General features: G+C 40.5%; 1 protein-coding gene across 6 annotated transcripts in view; it reads right to left on the minus strand.

Annotated features, from left to right (window-relative positions):
* Positions 1-13,327, minus strand: part of LOC147101203 (V-type proton ATPase 116 kDa subunit a 1) — a 77,221-nt gene extending 63,894 nt beyond the window's left edge. For 4 of the 6 annotated variants that reach the window (XM_085966447.1, XM_085966446.1, XM_085966445.1 and 1 more), the window contains exons 1-5: positions 13,218-13,327; positions 8,605-8,775; positions 7,610-7,688; positions 7,039-7,136; positions 4,079-4,207 (exon numbers count right to left, since the gene is read on the minus strand). In XM_085966447.1, the coding sequence (XP_085822573.1) occupies positions 4,079-4,207; positions 7,039-7,136; positions 7,610-7,688; positions 8,605-8,721 (423 nt within the window). In that variant the 5' untranslated portion in view covers positions 8,722-8,775; positions 13,218-13,327. Of the gene's footprint in view, positions 1-4,078; positions 4,208-7,038; positions 7,137-7,609; positions 7,689-8,604; positions 8,776-13,117 lie in introns of all 6 variants that reach the window. The other 2 variants (XM_085966444.1, XM_085966443.1) reach the window with 2 other exon arrangements.
* Positions 13,328-17,083: the final 3,756 nt, after the last annotated feature.

Here is a 17,083-nt window from a genome sequence, read left to right on the forward strand (position 1 = left end):
TGATCCAAGATATAAATGCCAAACCTACAACAGAAGCACCATAAATATTAGTAAGAGAGAAAGTCAATTTAGGATATTAACAAGTCCAAGAGTTTTCCCCTTCAAAATTCTAGATTAGTTTTAAAATCAAGTGCTTTTGTTAAGGTGCTTTGAGGGTTGATCTGTGCATATGATATGCAAACAATATCAGAAAAGCATAGAGAATATGTGGTTACTGCAGTTTTAACACAAACAGGGTCAGGAGAGCAGCAAGATTTTGTGATGTACAGGAAACTCTCTTAACCGGCACCTAGATAATCGGAAATCTCTGTTAACCGGCAAAATTCAGGAGTAGGTTCAGGTAAGTTTTACTTCTTATTACTGGCAGTTCCTGGATCTGTGGCTGTGTAACTGGGGTTCGTGCACTTGTTGCTAAGCAACAGGGACGCTTGGTCTGTGGCCGGAGTTCCTGCACATGTTGCTAAGCAACAGGGAAGCCTGAATTTGTTGCTGTGTACGGAGCTCTCGTACCTTTTAACTATACCTCTCTGTAATCCAGACTTTTTGATAAACCGGCACCACGCCGGTCCCGTATAATAAAGAGTTTCCTGTATACATGACTGCAGCTACAATAAGATCAAATTGGCAGACAGGAAATTAACTGAGCCCTGCAGGAACAAATTTAGCTCTGAAAACTGATGCCCAATAGTGACTTGGAGGAAGACCAGGTAACAACCAGAGCTTATCACTTGCTGGACATCAGAGGAAGACTATACTGGTTTCCCCTCAACTCAAATGGCCGATGAGCATTACTTCTAGCCACAAGGTCATGGAGTTCAAAAACCAACCATGGCCTAGATTCAGATGTTCTGGCTTGTTCAGTCAGTTTTCAGCCAAGCATATTAGATGGGATGCTGCATACAGATGGTTTTCTATAATCCAACAACACACATGGCCAGAGATATAAATTGGGGCAAATACAGTTCAAAGGGTCCCCGATTGCTGAAAATTAAATAATTTCCAAACTAGCAAGTAAACTGCTAACATTTACACTGAGGAAAAATACCTGCTTTTCTAAGGGCAAATTCACGGTTGAAAAACATTTGTAGTTTTGGTGATTTCCAATCTATTTTCAAGTTTTCCAGTCAAAAACAAAATATTGACCCATATATATGGTTAACCACTCAAGTTAGAGGCGGTAAATTACTGTGCATGTCTATGTCAGTATTTAGTCATATAGGAAGACTCCCTGTGACAAGAGGATATTAAACTCTTCAAATGTGCATGTCAACCTTCTTATGGACTCCATCACAACAAATAAAAAAATGACAAGTCCTAGGCAATGACCACCATACTGAAGCTGAATGGGAGACCAAGTGTAGGTTTGCTTTTAACTTCACTTTGAAATATTTACAAATTGTGCACGTATTTCTAGTTTTCCTAACTTTTTCCTCACATTGACATGCATAAGGTGCCTGCATCATACAAACTAGTTCCAATGATACTATTTACACATTAAGAATTATTTAATAATTTAATGTTCAATATACAGGAGACTTTGGTTTATCCAGAGGTTGTATGTCCGGAAACCTCGATCTACCGGCAGAAATCAGGAGCCGTTCTGTTAGGTTGTTTTTCTTCTCGTGGCTTTTCCCCCCCCCCACCACAAACAGTCAGGCTTTGGAAAGTCTCTCTGAAGCTGTTGCTAAGCTACAGAGACGCTTCCAAGGTACGGGCCAACTGTTTGAAGCTGTTGCTAAGCAACAGTGTTTGTTGTCAGATACGGAGATGAAAATCTCCATATGCTTCAACATTAACTTTGTATGTCCGGCAGTTTTGCTAGATCGGCAACAGCTCGGTCCAGTCGGTGCCGGATATAACAAAGTTTCCTGTATTACCTAGAATGTTAGAAGTATTTCAAACAGCTAAAATACCCGGGGGTAGATTTTCTTGTTCCTGCACCTGGGCATAATGAATCACTTGGTTGCAGCGAAGAGAAAAAAAAAATCATGCAAGGAGGATTGCAGGCTCATAAAAAGGAGCCTGCCAATTTCTTGTCCATTAATTTAAATGGACAGAAAATTAAACATGCTCCTTTATGGGCTTATACGATTCTCCCCACCTGAATTTCCTTATTAGTGGCATCCAAGTTCTAACACGCCTAGGTGCAAGAACAGGAAACACTGCCCACCCATATTTATATTCAATCACATCCACTTTTCATATTGAAAACCAGCTGCTTCAATACAGACTTGTTTACCTAATGGGTTCAATATAAATCAGTGGGTCAGCAGCTATATGAACAAGTGTATTTTGAAAAATTACAAGTCACAAAATTTGAACATTGGAGGCAATTGAAAAGTATTATATTTCCTAGTGATCCAAAATTAGAAGATTATATTCCCCACCTCTGGGTCATCAGACAACTGTTTCCAGATTTGCACTAACAGCAAGCCAATCAGTGGGAGGCAAACAACTGTGGGAAGAGTTGTCTCATCTCAGATTGTTCATTTACAGTGCAGAGAATCATGAAGGTCAGCAGATTAATGCACCAAAGCACTGGGCTACACCATTTACGAGCAATAATTTCACTGTTCGTTTATTCTGATTATAAACAATCCTTCTTGTTTAATGTTTCAGGCCTCAGTGAGCAGCACCCTTACTCAGCCACAAAAAATCTCCTTTTAGGACTTGCTCCTCCAGTCAGACCACAGCCAAGAATTATTAATTCTTTAAAAACTGTCAGCTAAAAAGCTCTTAGTAAACAAAGGGTTGACAATAAAACAGCAGTCAGGTGAGCACATCTAGCCCCTCACTCACAAGACATATGGGTCCGTATTTTCCGGTGCCTGCGGGGGTGTGCGTGCTCAGCAAGTTCCAGGTTTTCATGCATGTGCAAAAACCCAGAACTTGCAATCAGTCAAGAATCTTCTGGACAGACCATCCGCATCCCTGGGAAAGGGAATCCGCGGGCAGAGAATTGGGCTATTTGCCCAACGAATGCCCGTGAAATTCTTACACCTGGTAAAAGCAGGCATAAGGCCTGCTTCTACCAGCATAAGAGCTTAAATGAATATAAAACATTTTTTTTCCCCCAATTATTTAAACATTAAAACACCTGTAAAATAAGTTACGGTTATTTTTAGCCCCTTTAAAACACTTAATTTATTTTTTAAAACATTTAATTTTTGTTTTAAATGTTTAATTAAATTGTACTTCAATTTTAAATGTAATTTTTTATTTATATGTTAATGTAATCCCCATTCATGCTTATGCATGAATGGGGATCCCCTTCTTTCACTGGTTGGGCCGGCCCACATGATCTCAGGGGCGCTTGCGAACCGCCTGCGCTCCTGGGATACATGAGCCTCTACGCAGAGACACTCAGAGCACGAGTCTCTGTGGATCCAGGACCACCAGGTAGGTTCGTAGATTTTTTGCCATTGGAAGGCATCCGCCCGCGGGCAACCTCCGACTGCAAATTCAGGCCCAATGTACTGAGGAAGTATAGGCCAGATGAGGAAAAACATCATCCTGCCTTCTATGACATCCCAACGGTCAAGATAATTGGGGTTTTTTTTTTTTTTTTAAACTACACTTAATGCAACACAGGAGCATTCAGTGTAAATTTGCACCAAATTTCCTTACAAGTTAAGCATAATACACTTGCCCATTCAGCATCAGCAACACAGTTTGTTCAAATTTAAAGACATTTAACACTTGAAGAGCTTTTGAACAGCATTGACTCTTAACCCATCTAATTTCCCAGAAGCATTATATCGATTACAGAAACCAAAATAAAATAACAAGGCATCACTGATTGTCAGTATTTAGGCAGAAAAGCAAATAAGCAAAATTTATCATGCAGTTTATCATAAATGAAACTCAATACACCATACAAATATGAGTTTTAGAAGCTACTTGATGTATTTGGTATGAAATATTATGTCTTTTTGCAATGTGCAATCACAGTGTTTGCAAACCAGAAACATGGACAGAAATGCCAACATTGATGTACACATGCATTGCAAGATTAAACTAATCCTTAATGAGATATGTTTGTATGGGTTTAGAAATGAAGAATTTACAATAATCCGACCTCGTCGAAGAACTGCTGGGTTCTACGTAGGATATATTTCAGTTCAGTCAACTCTAAGAAGTTACGTTTTAACGCTTCCTGGTTAGTATTGATTTCCTTCAGTTCATTTTCAAGTTTCTCAAAGGTTGCCTGAAAAACAAAAATTAAGAAATGCCACCTAGTTAAAATTCAGTATTATACGCTAGAAATAAAATTTCACAGCATCAACGACAGATTGCATCTTTAAACTGGACTACAATGCAAGTCTATAATACATTGTGCGGGTAAAGTGACAAACTACTCAAGCACCATTGCTGCCATTAACGTCACCTGAACCCCAAAAAACATTTCTGCTGTTCAACACACTCCATCCTGTTCACACAAGATTATAGCTGATGACCAAGTTTTATTCCATTTTCGTAAGCTATTTCCCCTCCCGTGGTGGGAATAATCATTCAGATGTACACAACAGACTGCACGATGAGAACTAAAATTATGGGTTTTATTGCACTGCATCCTGAGAAATAGTATATGTATAATTAGTTTAACTAACAAATACTAGTATAGTTACAAGGAAAGCTCATTGAAGGGTTTAGATGATGTTTAATTGCAGAAGAGCTTAACTGGCTTAAAATCATTTGAACTCAAAATAGATGAGAATGCTGCTTTGTATTCAGTTATTCTTTCAGTAATATACATTGATAACTACACATTGTTATTGTTCATTTTTTGCTGCTGTTGAAGGTTACAGCAGTAAACGGCAAGACATTAGAGATTTGTGATTATTGTGCAGTAAGTTAAACAAAAAAAAGTGTCATAAGATGGAGAAAGTAACATTCAACATTTAATGAAAAAAATAACATACGGGAGGGTTTCCCGAGGTTCAGCTGACTAGTACAGGTATAAACAACTCAAGCCTTGCTCGTACAGTTTGAGTTAAACCATTGGTTTTCAGACTTTACCACGAGGAGCACCAAAAAACTGAACTTTTAATATAGAGCAACAGAAATAAGATGTTAATACATTACAGAAAATATATAGAATACAAGATTCGAGACTATGTACATGGCGCATTGCATGGCTGCCCATCAATTTGAGTGACCTGCTAGAGTTGAAGGACCCCCGTTTGAAAACTTATGATACAAACACTAGGTAGATTACTGCCCTGTAGTTACAGGAAACTTCGATTAACCGGCACCTAAATAACCGGAAATGTCGGTTAACTGGGGTTCCTGCACCTGTTGCCATGCAACAGGGACGCCTGGATCTGTGGCTGTGTACGGGGCTCTTGTACCTTAGTAAGTATACTTCTCTGTAATCCGGACTTTTTGATCGAACGGCACCATGCCGGTCCTGTTTTTAAGAAGGAAAGACTCAAAAGCTTTCTATAGCAAAAACTAAAAAGCTACAGTAATATGCAAATTTGAGTGCAGGTCAGATAGTGATATACAAAATTAAGTGAACTTAATCAGCCTAAAACAAATTAAAGCCTAATGGAAATAATAAAAACCCAGAACATTATACACATTTCTACTGTTCACTATGTAGTGCGTGTGGAAATGGCTTTGCCAATAATTCTGTTTAAAAAGTATAGCTTAGTTCCTATTTGGTAGTTAACACAGACCACATTTGCACACTAAGTTAAAAGGGTTGAAATTTTACAGAAAAAGAGATGGTAGCAAGGTTTGGACATGTTCCAGCCTCGATTAATCTAAGGGGGAGAAAAGTATCAAGAATTTACTGGAAGTAAATCAACCAACTTAAGAACGTTGCACTAAATAGACATTTTCTATTTACACCATTGGCATAAACTGAAAATAAAACTGAAAATATAACTGACAAGTAGTCTAATTAAGATAAATGTTAACAAATAGTGGCCTGATCATGCATGGAGCATGATGCATTGATGGCAGAGTACAATAGGGTGATGATTTAGATCACTTTGGGAACTGTGCCACATCTGTGACTCCATATTAGTCGAGGTCCCAATCTGAAGTACATTGGTGCCAGTGGAATTGCTACAGGAACTTTTGATGTAGTAATAATTGGCCATTAAGCAACCAATCCCTTCTCAATATTCAGTACCTTCTGGGATCCCCACATAAGCAAGAGTTCTGTTTAAAAATAAATCATGGCCTTAACAATGTAGTCCATAATTGCCTCTCAAACAGATGGAGTGACCTATCCACAATCTGCAATGACGAAAATAAAAACAGTGATCAGATTTCATAATCATGTAGAACAGTAAATGAAAAATAAATAAGTCTGTCATTACGTCAATGTATAAAAATAGTAATAGCTTCAAAAAGAGAGTGTGCATCACTATTCCTGCATCAGCAGCAAGAACCCCAATTCACAAACTGAGGTGAGGGAGGAAGGCATCTACAAAGCAAAGATATACACTTTGCTTCATGTAACACAGAAAGGGAACCTTCTCCATTGTGGTCCATCAGCTATAAACAAACAAAGACAAGTACAGCAAGTCCTAGCCTCTAATAATTCCACTCAGGTTCTATACCGGGAGACAGGAATCCCTTCCTGCGCTGTTAAAGCGCACCTCCTGGAATGGTGGATTGTACCCAAGAGAGACACAAAGAAATACTGGCAGAGAAAGGAAAAACATTACCAGAGTAAGTTTGTACATAAGTTAAATTTTGTGTTAACAATTCACAGTATAGTAGAGGCAACGTTATCATTCCATTTGTGAACCGGAACAGCAAACCACATGCCAGACAGAAATGCAACTTGAATGCTCACTGCTATTTTTCCCTCCTTAACCTGCAAGCATGGAAACCAATTGTAGTAATCCCACTGACACTGCTTAAGATTAGTTAACTGAGCTAAGATCACATAAATCCTGAAGTTCATATTTGTACACAATGAAAAAGTTGTGAGCCTGAGAAACAATGACAATCATCGTGCATACTAGCAGAATGATTGCTCTTAGGAGAAAATTAATTTCTAATGCCAGACCTGCTTACCTCCAAATCAATCATGTCACGAGGAAAAGGAACCTCAGGATTCTCGCCAGTGTCCAAAATTGCAAGGTTTGCTTTTCGGATTTCCTTTTCAACAAAGCCTGAAAGCAATTAAGTAATTCTAAAAAAAACTGCATAGTCATGATATTTTTAAGCAAATCTGCATTGCCAATCAGATTTGTACTAACCCAAAAGCAGTGTTATTCACCATGAAACAAATACTTTTGTTAACCCTTCTTTCCAAGCTCATTTCTGGCTGTCAAAAATTCAATGTTATTTCCACTTAAAAAAATGCTCGCTCTTATTTCTTTCCTGTGCCTTTAAAACAGTTAGTTATTATTCTTTAAATGCAAGGCAATTTAAACAGTATGTAAAGTACCAAGCAAAAAATGGCAATGCATTTTATTTTGCTTTCACTATTGTTTGCAGAGGTGCAAATGCTATCATTTCAAATAGGAATGAACAGATGGAATAGCATACACAATAGAAATATCTTGCAGCTTCCTCAATATTCTACTGGAAATATCATGACTTTGTGACAAGTGTCCCTTACGAATGCCCTACAGATACTCACGGAGTTTACGATCCATTTCTTCACAACGACGAACCTCATTTACAAATTTGCGCTGAAATACATTCACATCTGGATTTAACTGTACAGAGGGGGGAAAAAAAAGAGCAAAATCAACTCTAAAAACAATAGGATTTCTGTGATGTTTATATAAATCACAATGCTTATTGCAATAAATGCTAGTTACAGGTTTTTCTGACCTACAAAGCCTAGAAGCAGATCTTATCTAGATTTTGAAATTCTGTCAGCCAGTATCGGTGTACACCTTGTAGAAAAACCAATGGATGCGACTTCTATACTGGTACAACTAACATAACAAAATGAGGTAAAGATCAAAGTGTATTAATTAATCAATAATATATCCATAATGCCCCACAACAGGAGTTACCAAACTTAGCCACCCGGGTGAATACACTAAGCAGAGCCCCAAATACTCTCAGAAAGAGAGATGTACGAGGATAAAAATAAAGTTAGTTGTTGCAAATTCTTCCTCAAGAAACCTGGCCCAAGACAACTGGCAGCAGCCTAGCTGCTGGACACTTATTTACCCTCTCAGTAGAGAAGTCTTTTGTGGCACTTGAATATCTAAGTGAAAGGGAATAAATACTAGGAATTTACTATTGCTGACAAAATGAGACTGCACTCTAGTTAGCTAAAAAAAAACACATTTGATTTCCAGTTTCGCTATTGTATGCATGTAACAAAATAGATTACAGTGCAACTTTAAATTAAATATGGTAGTCTCGTTGGGCTGCTGTAGTACCGGAATAGCCAGTACAGAAGCACTAGGCTAGGCAAGGCAGCAAAAAAGAAAAAAATGTAAGCAGCCATCCACTCATGTTCTTTCATATAAAGCATGCTGGTTCATGAATCCCCCACAAAGTAAACTGGGCAGTTTCATTAATCAGCAGGAAAACCAATTCAGATTCATAGACATTTAGGCAGTTCTCTCATTAATGGTGTACAATTAGGTAAGACAGTAAAATGCATCAACTTACATCTCGAAACTGGACCATTCCGAGCTCTCCTAGCTCACTGACGCAACAGTAAGCAGCTTCTGACTGCAAGAAAAGCTGCGCCAGTGTCATCTCCTCACTCCGGAACAGTTCCCCCATGGTGGATCACTGGAGCGGCACAAGCTGCTTTCAATAAGTGATGTCTCTTTTGAGCTAAAAGCAGTGAAGGAGGAAATATTATCTACCTATAATGCACTGAAGAATTTCTTTTGTTTCAACATTATAAAAGAATAGCCCACCAAAATTAGTTCAAAGGTAATTACAAAAGTTCAATTCTAAATCACGCTTTTGATCACAACCAAGGAGGGAACCATATAAAGTTTGCGGATGATACCACGGTGGTAGGCCAGATCACCAACAACGATGAGTCAGCCTACAGGGAGGAGGTCCAGCATCTCATGAAGTGGTGCGCCGATAACAACCTGGCCCTTAACATCAAGAAAACCAAGGAAATCATTGTGGACTTCAGGAAGTCTAAAGGCGGAAGTCACACCCCCATCCACATCCATGGGACTGTGGTGGAAAGGGTGGACAGCTTTAAGTTCCTCGGAGTCCACATCACGGAAGACCTCTCCTGGTCCCTCAATACCTCCTCTCTGGTGAAGGCCCAGCAGCGCCTATATTTCCTAAGGAGGCTGAAGGGATGTAACCTGTCACCCCTGATCCTCTCTAACTTTTACCGCTGCACAATAGAGAGCATCCTGACGAACTGTATCACAGTATGGTATGGCAGCTGTAGCTCCTATGACCGGAAAGCCCTGCAGCGGGTAGTCAAAACTGCCCAATGCATTACCGGCACCCGACCATAGAAAACATCTACCAGAAACGCTGTTTACGGAGGTCACTGACCATCATCAAAGACCCTACCCACCCCAGCCACAGTTTGTTCGCCCCCCCTGCCATCTGGGAGACGCTACAGATGCATTCACACCCGAACAACCAGATTTAGGAACAGCTTCTTTCCCAGGGCTGTCATCCTACTGAACTCCACAAATAAACTCTAAAGCCTGCACATCTGTCAATGCACTTTATTATGTTTATGTTTATGTATTACAAGCCAAATGAACGTTGAATGTTAAATGTCTTAATCAAAATGTACACTCTCGGGAGCCGCAAGCCTACATTTCGTTGTACTGCACTTGTGCATTAACAATGACAATAAAGTTGATTATTATATAAACAAATAAGTAAATTTGCTGACAGTGTTAGTCTGTATAATTATAAAGTAACAACCTCTTCTCTCCCCAATCATCAAAAATTTGGTATGCACTGAAGGTGGAGGAAAGGGGGGGCGGGGGGGGGAAAAAAAAAAAAAGACAGGAAATCACACAGAAATGAGAAGACCAACCAATAGGAACAATGAGGAGGCAGCATCACAGAACTGATGACCAAATGCCATTACAGATGCAACATTGCACAAAAAAGACACATACTTTCCCATATTTTAAAGGAAAAGTTGACAGTTATAGCATATCTCAATAAAACTACCACCTAAAATCCAATGAAAGATTATATGTAGTTGAACTGCAAACACCATACTAGCTGCATAAAAGAATACACTTAGCACAAGCCAGCCCCTTATCTCATAAGAAACAGGAGTTTGAAGTTTTTTGAAAATGCTTTAAGTCACCTGACTCGGTTTTATTTTTATATTAACATATAAAAGCTACCACCCAGCACATTCTTAGGCAATAATTGACTCGGCGCTGTAAACAAGTACTAAAATTAACAGATTTCCACCAATGGATGCCAAATTACCTCTCCTTCCATCTGTCACAAATGATGCAAATATCACTTTTTAAGATCACAATCGTAAAGGCTTCAAATCCCCAGTAGACACAAAGTAGAATTTATACAGATGTACTTGTGAAAGCCTGCATACAAAGCGTATTCTGTGATTTTACTTTCAGAATGATACTTTCAGATTTCAACCAAGGCTACCCCTATACGCTCACACTTTTCGTACAAGACTGTTATTCAAGTAATTACCAAGTAATATGCATTTCTCATCATACAAACAGAAATGAGCTATCTGCAATAGAGCCCACTGCACCATTTGGTTAGCCACGACAGTTCTCCCATTTTAATACCAATTCCGTCTTTTCTCCACATCACTTAATATCCTTTCTTCTCAACCCAGTACAGTACTTGAGTTCAGTGGAACTTTAATTTTTTCATAATTTACAGAAAATTCACACTTAAATTCTTTTTAAAATACTCTTAGATCTAGTGTCAAGTTTCTTTAAAATGCTTTGCAAGCAAGAAGCAACATAGTGAAACATGTTTACAACAATTCCCAGTGTCATTTCTATTCAGTCGTGAATGAATACTTCCTTAAGTTTTGTTTTATGGAACAATTACACATGAATATTTTTTCTCTCAAAACTACAACCTTAAAACATCTCCAACCACTTGTTCTGACCAGCATCTACAGGACAGTATTAATAATTACTAAACACATTTCCCAAGTATAGAACTATTAACATATCTGAAACACAATTAGGTGGATCTGTTATATAAATCTGCAATGGTTTAACATAAATTAAAGCTTCCTCCACTGCAATGTCATTCATAGGTTATATTACAAGAGCATCTTGCATTTATATAGCACCATTAACATAGTCAAACATCCCTAGGTATTTCACAGGGGCATTATAAAACAAAATTTGACACCAAGCCACATAATAAGATATTACAACAGATGACCAAGAGGTAGGTTTTAAGGCACATCTTTAAAGGAGATGAGAGAGGTAGAGAGGTTTAGGGAGGGAATTCCAGAATTAGGGCCTAGGCACTTGAAGGCACGGCTGCCAATGGTGGAGCAATTAAAGTCAGGGAGGCACAAGAGGCCAGAACTGGAGGAGTGCAGACATCTGAGGGTTGTAGGGCTGGAAGAGGATAGAGATAGGGAGGGGAGAGGCCATGGAGCGATTTGAAAACAAGGATGAAAATATTTTAATTTGAGACATTGCTGGACCGAGCCAATGTAGACCAGCGAGCACAGGCATGATGGATAGATAGGACTTGGTGCGAGTTAGGATACGGGCAGCAGAGTTGTGGATGAGCTGAAGTTTATGTAGGGTGGAAGATGCGAGGCCGGCCAGGAGAGCATTGGAAGTCAAGTCTAGAGGTAACAAAGGCATGGATGAGGGTTTCAGCAGCAGATGAGCCAAGGCGGGGCGGAGACGGGCGATGTTAGAGGTGGAAGTAAACAGTCTTGGTGATGCGACCACATAGTGGTGGCATAGTGGTTAGCACTGTTGCCTCACAGCACCAGGGACCCGGGTTCAAATCCGGCCTCGGGTGACTGTCTGTGTGGAGTTTGCACATTCTCCCCGTGTCTGCGTGGATTTTCTCCGGGTGCTCCGGTTTCCTCCCACAGTCCAAAGATGTGCGGGTTAGGTTGATTTGGCTCTGATAAATTGACCCTTAGTGTTAGGGGATTAAATACGTGGGGTTACAGGGATAGGGTGGGATATGTGTCGGTGCAGGCTCGATGGGCCGAAATGGCCTCTATCTGCACTGTGGGGATTCTGTGATTCTGTGATATCTGCTCCAAGGTCATCACAGGGTCAAATACAACACCAAAGTTGCAAAAGAAACTAAAAAAAAGTTCTAAATTACATCAGTGCCTCAAACTTATTCTATGAATATATGTTTATGTTGAGACCAATAGCAAAAACATTTCCAATGCTGAAAAGAATGCTACCAACCGGAGTTAAAATGCACCCATTCCTGACAAGGCCCTAAGTTCTGGAATTCCCTCCCTAAACCTCTCCACCACCTAAGCCACTCCTTAAAACCTACCTCTTTGACCATATGCCCCAATATGTCAACATTGGTTTTATAACGCTCCTGTAAAGCGCCTTGAGACGTTTTAAAGAAAAGAAATTTTACTGCATTAATAGGCGCTATATAAATATTATATAAGTTGTCGTTATTACATTTGAAAAAATTGTCTGCGTTAAACATTTCTCTGCGACACATGCACAAAGGCAGTTGACAACGAACTGGCTCCTTCCAAATGTGTCTTAGCATCCCATTGGATCTCTAAATTAGAAAAGGACTACACCTTTCCTAACAAAACATGTAACCTAGCATGCTGACAATATCCGGATCAGCATCGGCGCATCGATAATTCACATCTGACAGAGACTGAGACGCTTTGGGGTATTTTTTTTTTAAACCTTCCCCTCTCGTCCATTTAAACAGGTGAATCGCCATTGTAGAAAAAAAAAAGGGAGGAATCAAAAGATAAAATGCACAAGGCAAAAAAAAGCCCAAAGGCTATCAATCTGAAAGGCAGAAGCCCGGTATGGAAGAGAGTATATCGAGATAAACGCCATACAGAACCCGTCTCCCCAGCAACCTGCCCAGGGTCCCTCCATTTGGCCTCTGTTGTCACCACCTCCTCCTCCTCCTCCTCCTCCATTCCCCCATCTCAGGGCATTTTAAACCCGACCTTTGAAGACATTGCACAAAAACAGCCGCTGACTTTTACCCGCCGCACTCAATCGACCAACGTTGACGGGGAAGTTATTTCTACCCCACGACCCCCATCCGATTCTTTTATCTAGGAGAAAGAAATCATTTACCAATTGTCTTATGTTTTTTTTTCACGGCAGCAGCTGATCCCGAACCCGACTGATGACGGCGCCGTGCGCGGTCACGTGACGCGGTCTCGCCCTACCTGCGGGGGGCGTGCGCGGGCACGACTGCACGCTCGACGCGCCTCTGAAGTGGTGCGCGGGCACGCACACACCGCCCCCACTGCAATCTTGTCCGGAGGCGCATTTACATCGTGGCTGGCGAGTGATTTTTAAAAAAATTTTGCATACATACGAAGAAATAAAAACAATTGCAAAGCCCTGTTAAACAAATTGCAACAACCCACCCTGCTACCTGCAAAACTCAGGAAAGTAACCAGAAGCTTTTTTTTAAAAAAGAGCTGTGAAATGCTTGCTTAGGCAGTCCCTCGAACAGCGATTTACTTGTACTTCTTGCAATCTAGTATACTGTATTCGCTGCTCACGATGCGGTCTCCTCTACATTGGGGAGACCAAACGCAGATTGGGTGACCACTTTGCGGAACACCTCCGTTCAGTCCGTAAGGGTGACCCCGAGCTTCCGGTCGCCTGTCATTTTAATTCACCGCCCCATTCCCACTCAGACCTCACCATCCTTGGCCTCTTGCATTGTTCCACGGAAGCTCACCATAAACTCGAGGAACAGCACCTCATCTTCTGATTAGGCACTTTACAGCCTTCCGGACTCAATATCGAGTTCAACAATTTCAGATCATAACCTCGGCCCCTATTACATTTTTACTTATATTTTTTATCCACACCTTTGTTTTGGCCTTCCCCCCCCCCTTTCTTTTTTTTCTCTCTTCCACATGGCAACTGTCGCCCATTCTGCCAGCGCATTTCACACCTAATCTAGAGCCGTCTTTTGTCTCCGCTAGTCCTATCACCATCTCGTCTCATTTTGAATACCTCTTAATGTCTCTTCTCTTTTGTTCTCTCCCAGCCTGGCCTCTTAATCTATTTCATTTCCTGTGCTTCTTTAGTCTTGACAAAGGGTTCACCTGAAACGTTGACTCTATTTTCTCTCCACGGATGTTGCCTGGCCTGCTGAGTTTTTCCAGCATTTTCTGTTGTTATTTCGGATTTCCAGCATCTGCAGTATTTTGCTATCCCCCTCGGAACCGAGGATGACTTGCTTCCACATTAAAAATGAGCTGTGAAATAAAATGCTGGGAACACTCATCCCGGTCCCACAGCATCTGCGAAAGCTGACACACCTCCTAGAAAAAATTGTCGACTCAATAAACTGCAATTGAAACACAGCCCTAAATAAAGGTCAGTAACCAAGGCCATTGCTTCAAGGCGAGTGAATAAGTTACATTCTTTTTATTACTGTGCGTTGGACTTCAGGATTTATATTAGTGTTTTGGATCCAGGCCTCAGTTTGTTTTCCTGTGGAAAACTGGAGCCCAAAGACCTGACGTGTGACATTGGGGAGAATTAATTACAATGGGAGTCATGGATTAAGCTGCAGTTATACCCAATATTCCAAGGAAAAAACAAAGTACACAATAGTATAACTTTTACAGTGGTGGATTTAGAATTTTTTGAAGGGGGAAATTAGTTCTGGTTGTGCAAAATTTGCTTTCTAAAGGGGTAAGGGATGTGTCCCCAGGAAATAGTGATTTTTAAAAATCTTTTTTGCTGCACTTTCTAGCGTCATGAAGTATGTCTTTGTCTGCTTTTGCTGTGCTTTCTCTTTCCCATATAAATTTCTATTTTGTTTTGTCCTGCTGTTAAAATTCAACCTAAGTGTGCATCTTTCCGTCTTTCAGATGAGACGTTAAACCGAAGCCCCGCCTCTAATCTCAGGTGGACATAGAAGATCCCATGAGGTTATTTTGAGGAAGAGCAGGGGGGGCTCTCCCATTGGCCTGGCTAATATTTATGCCTCAACCAACATGACTAAAAACAGATTATCTCATCATTTATCTCTGTGGAATCTTGATGTGTGGAAATAGATTGCTGCATTTCCCTACATTACAACAGTGACTACACTTTAAAAGTAATTCATTGGCTGTAAAGCACTTTGAGATGTCCTGAGCTGGTGTAAGACATTATATAAATGTAAATTATTTCTCTTTTTTTCTTTGTCACCTTCCACGCATCTTTAGACCCATATGCAATGACACGGGACTTCAATTAGTTAAATTAGAAAATTCAACACAATCCAAAATGATTGAAACAAGGAAAAATGCAAAATGATATGCACTGCATTCTATTGGGGTGGGGAATGCCTTTGGAAAAACATATATTCTGTAACCATTAAGTCAATCTGTGTTATGTCTTGCTACAGTTGTACAGGGCCTTGGTGAGACCGCACCTTGAGTATTGTGTGCAGTTTTGGTCGCCTTACCTGAGGAAGGACGTTCTTGCCATGGAAGGAGTGCAGCGAAGATTCACCAGGCTGATACCTGGGATGGCAGGAATGACGTATGAGGAGAGATTGTGTCGATTGGGCTTATACTCACTGGAGTTTAGAAGATTGAGAGGGGATCTCATCGAAACCTATAAAATTCTGTCAGGCCTGGACAGGCTAGATGCAGGAAGGATGTTTATGATGGCCGGGGAGTCCAGAACCAGGGGTCATAGCCTAAGGATAAGGGTAAGCCATTTAGGACTGAAATGAGGAGGAATTTCTTCACCCAGAGAGTGGTGAACCTGTGGAATTCTCTGCCACAGAGGGCGGTGGAGGCCAGTTCATTAAATATATTCAAAAAAGAGTTGGATATATTTCTTAGGGCTAAAGGGATCAAGGGATATGGGGAGAAGGCAGGGACAGGGTACTGAATTTGGATGATCAGCCATGATCTCATTGAATGGCGGAGCAGGCTCGAAGGGCCGAATGGCCTACTCCTGCTTCTATCTTCTATGTTTCTATGGTAAGTTTAGAATCAAATCACCCTTGGGACTTTCTATCGAGTGTTGTTAATATTTTACTGATGGCCACATTCACTACGTTTTCACCTTTGAAATAGATCGGTTACCTTTATTTTCAGCAATTTCAATTTCTGTTTCCTTTTACTTTTTGTGCAACCTCATGTTTTTAGTAATGTAATACCCACTGGAAATGTTATGTACACGAAGTATGGTTATCAATCTTTAACTTAGACACTGTATTATCATTGTTATAAATCCCTGGGTTAAAGTTGCCCATGTGAAGGTACGGCAAGAACTTTTAAGGACACAATGTGACTAAGAGCAGACTTTCCATAATTCTGCACCAGTATCAACTGTTGCAGACAGTGAGGCTGCGCAGTCTCCAGGCAGAAACCCCAGGAGGAAGGGGTGGAGTCGGGGTTTTCGAGCGGGAAAAAGGAGCGACTGGAAGAGAAGAGGGCAGGAGCTCTGAAAAGAGGGCTCAGGAGGCAAATAGCTGCCGCATCCCGTCCCGGGCTTCCAAACTCGGCCGCCGCCCTTCGTATTAGTAGCTCTGCATCCAGAACTCAAAGTGGGATTCAGTGATCGTGAAGAGAATTCAACGAAGGGGTTCGGAGTCGTAAGTCTTGCAGACATTATACATACCATGAGCTCCAACTTAAGCGCGCCAACGAAAGAGTGCACTCGAATTTGGACACAGGGACAGATTCTCCTTTGAATCCATGTAAATGGAGAATGTATGTTTATTATGTCTAGATTCATTCTAATGTATGCAAATGTCTAATTTAGTTCATTGACCTGTAATCTTCTTATACTGTCTGACGTCAAAACTATAAAGTAAGATAATTAGAATTAAGCCATTGTAGTAGTGATCTCCTTACTGGACTATAGAATACTGTCTACAACAGAGACCACATCTCACATATATCTAGAGAACCGTGAAGGGGTTACATTTTGGGGGCTCGTCTGGGATTGTGGTCTATTTATGTCAGTAA

The sequence above is a fragment of the Somniosus microcephalus genome, chromosome 24 (assembly GCF_052327205.1).
Source record: "Somniosus microcephalus isolate GS21.2 chromosome 24, FLI_Smic_1.0, whole genome shotgun sequence".
NCBI lineage: Eukaryota > Metazoa > Chordata > Chondrichthyes > Squaliformes > Somniosidae > Somniosus > Somniosus microcephalus.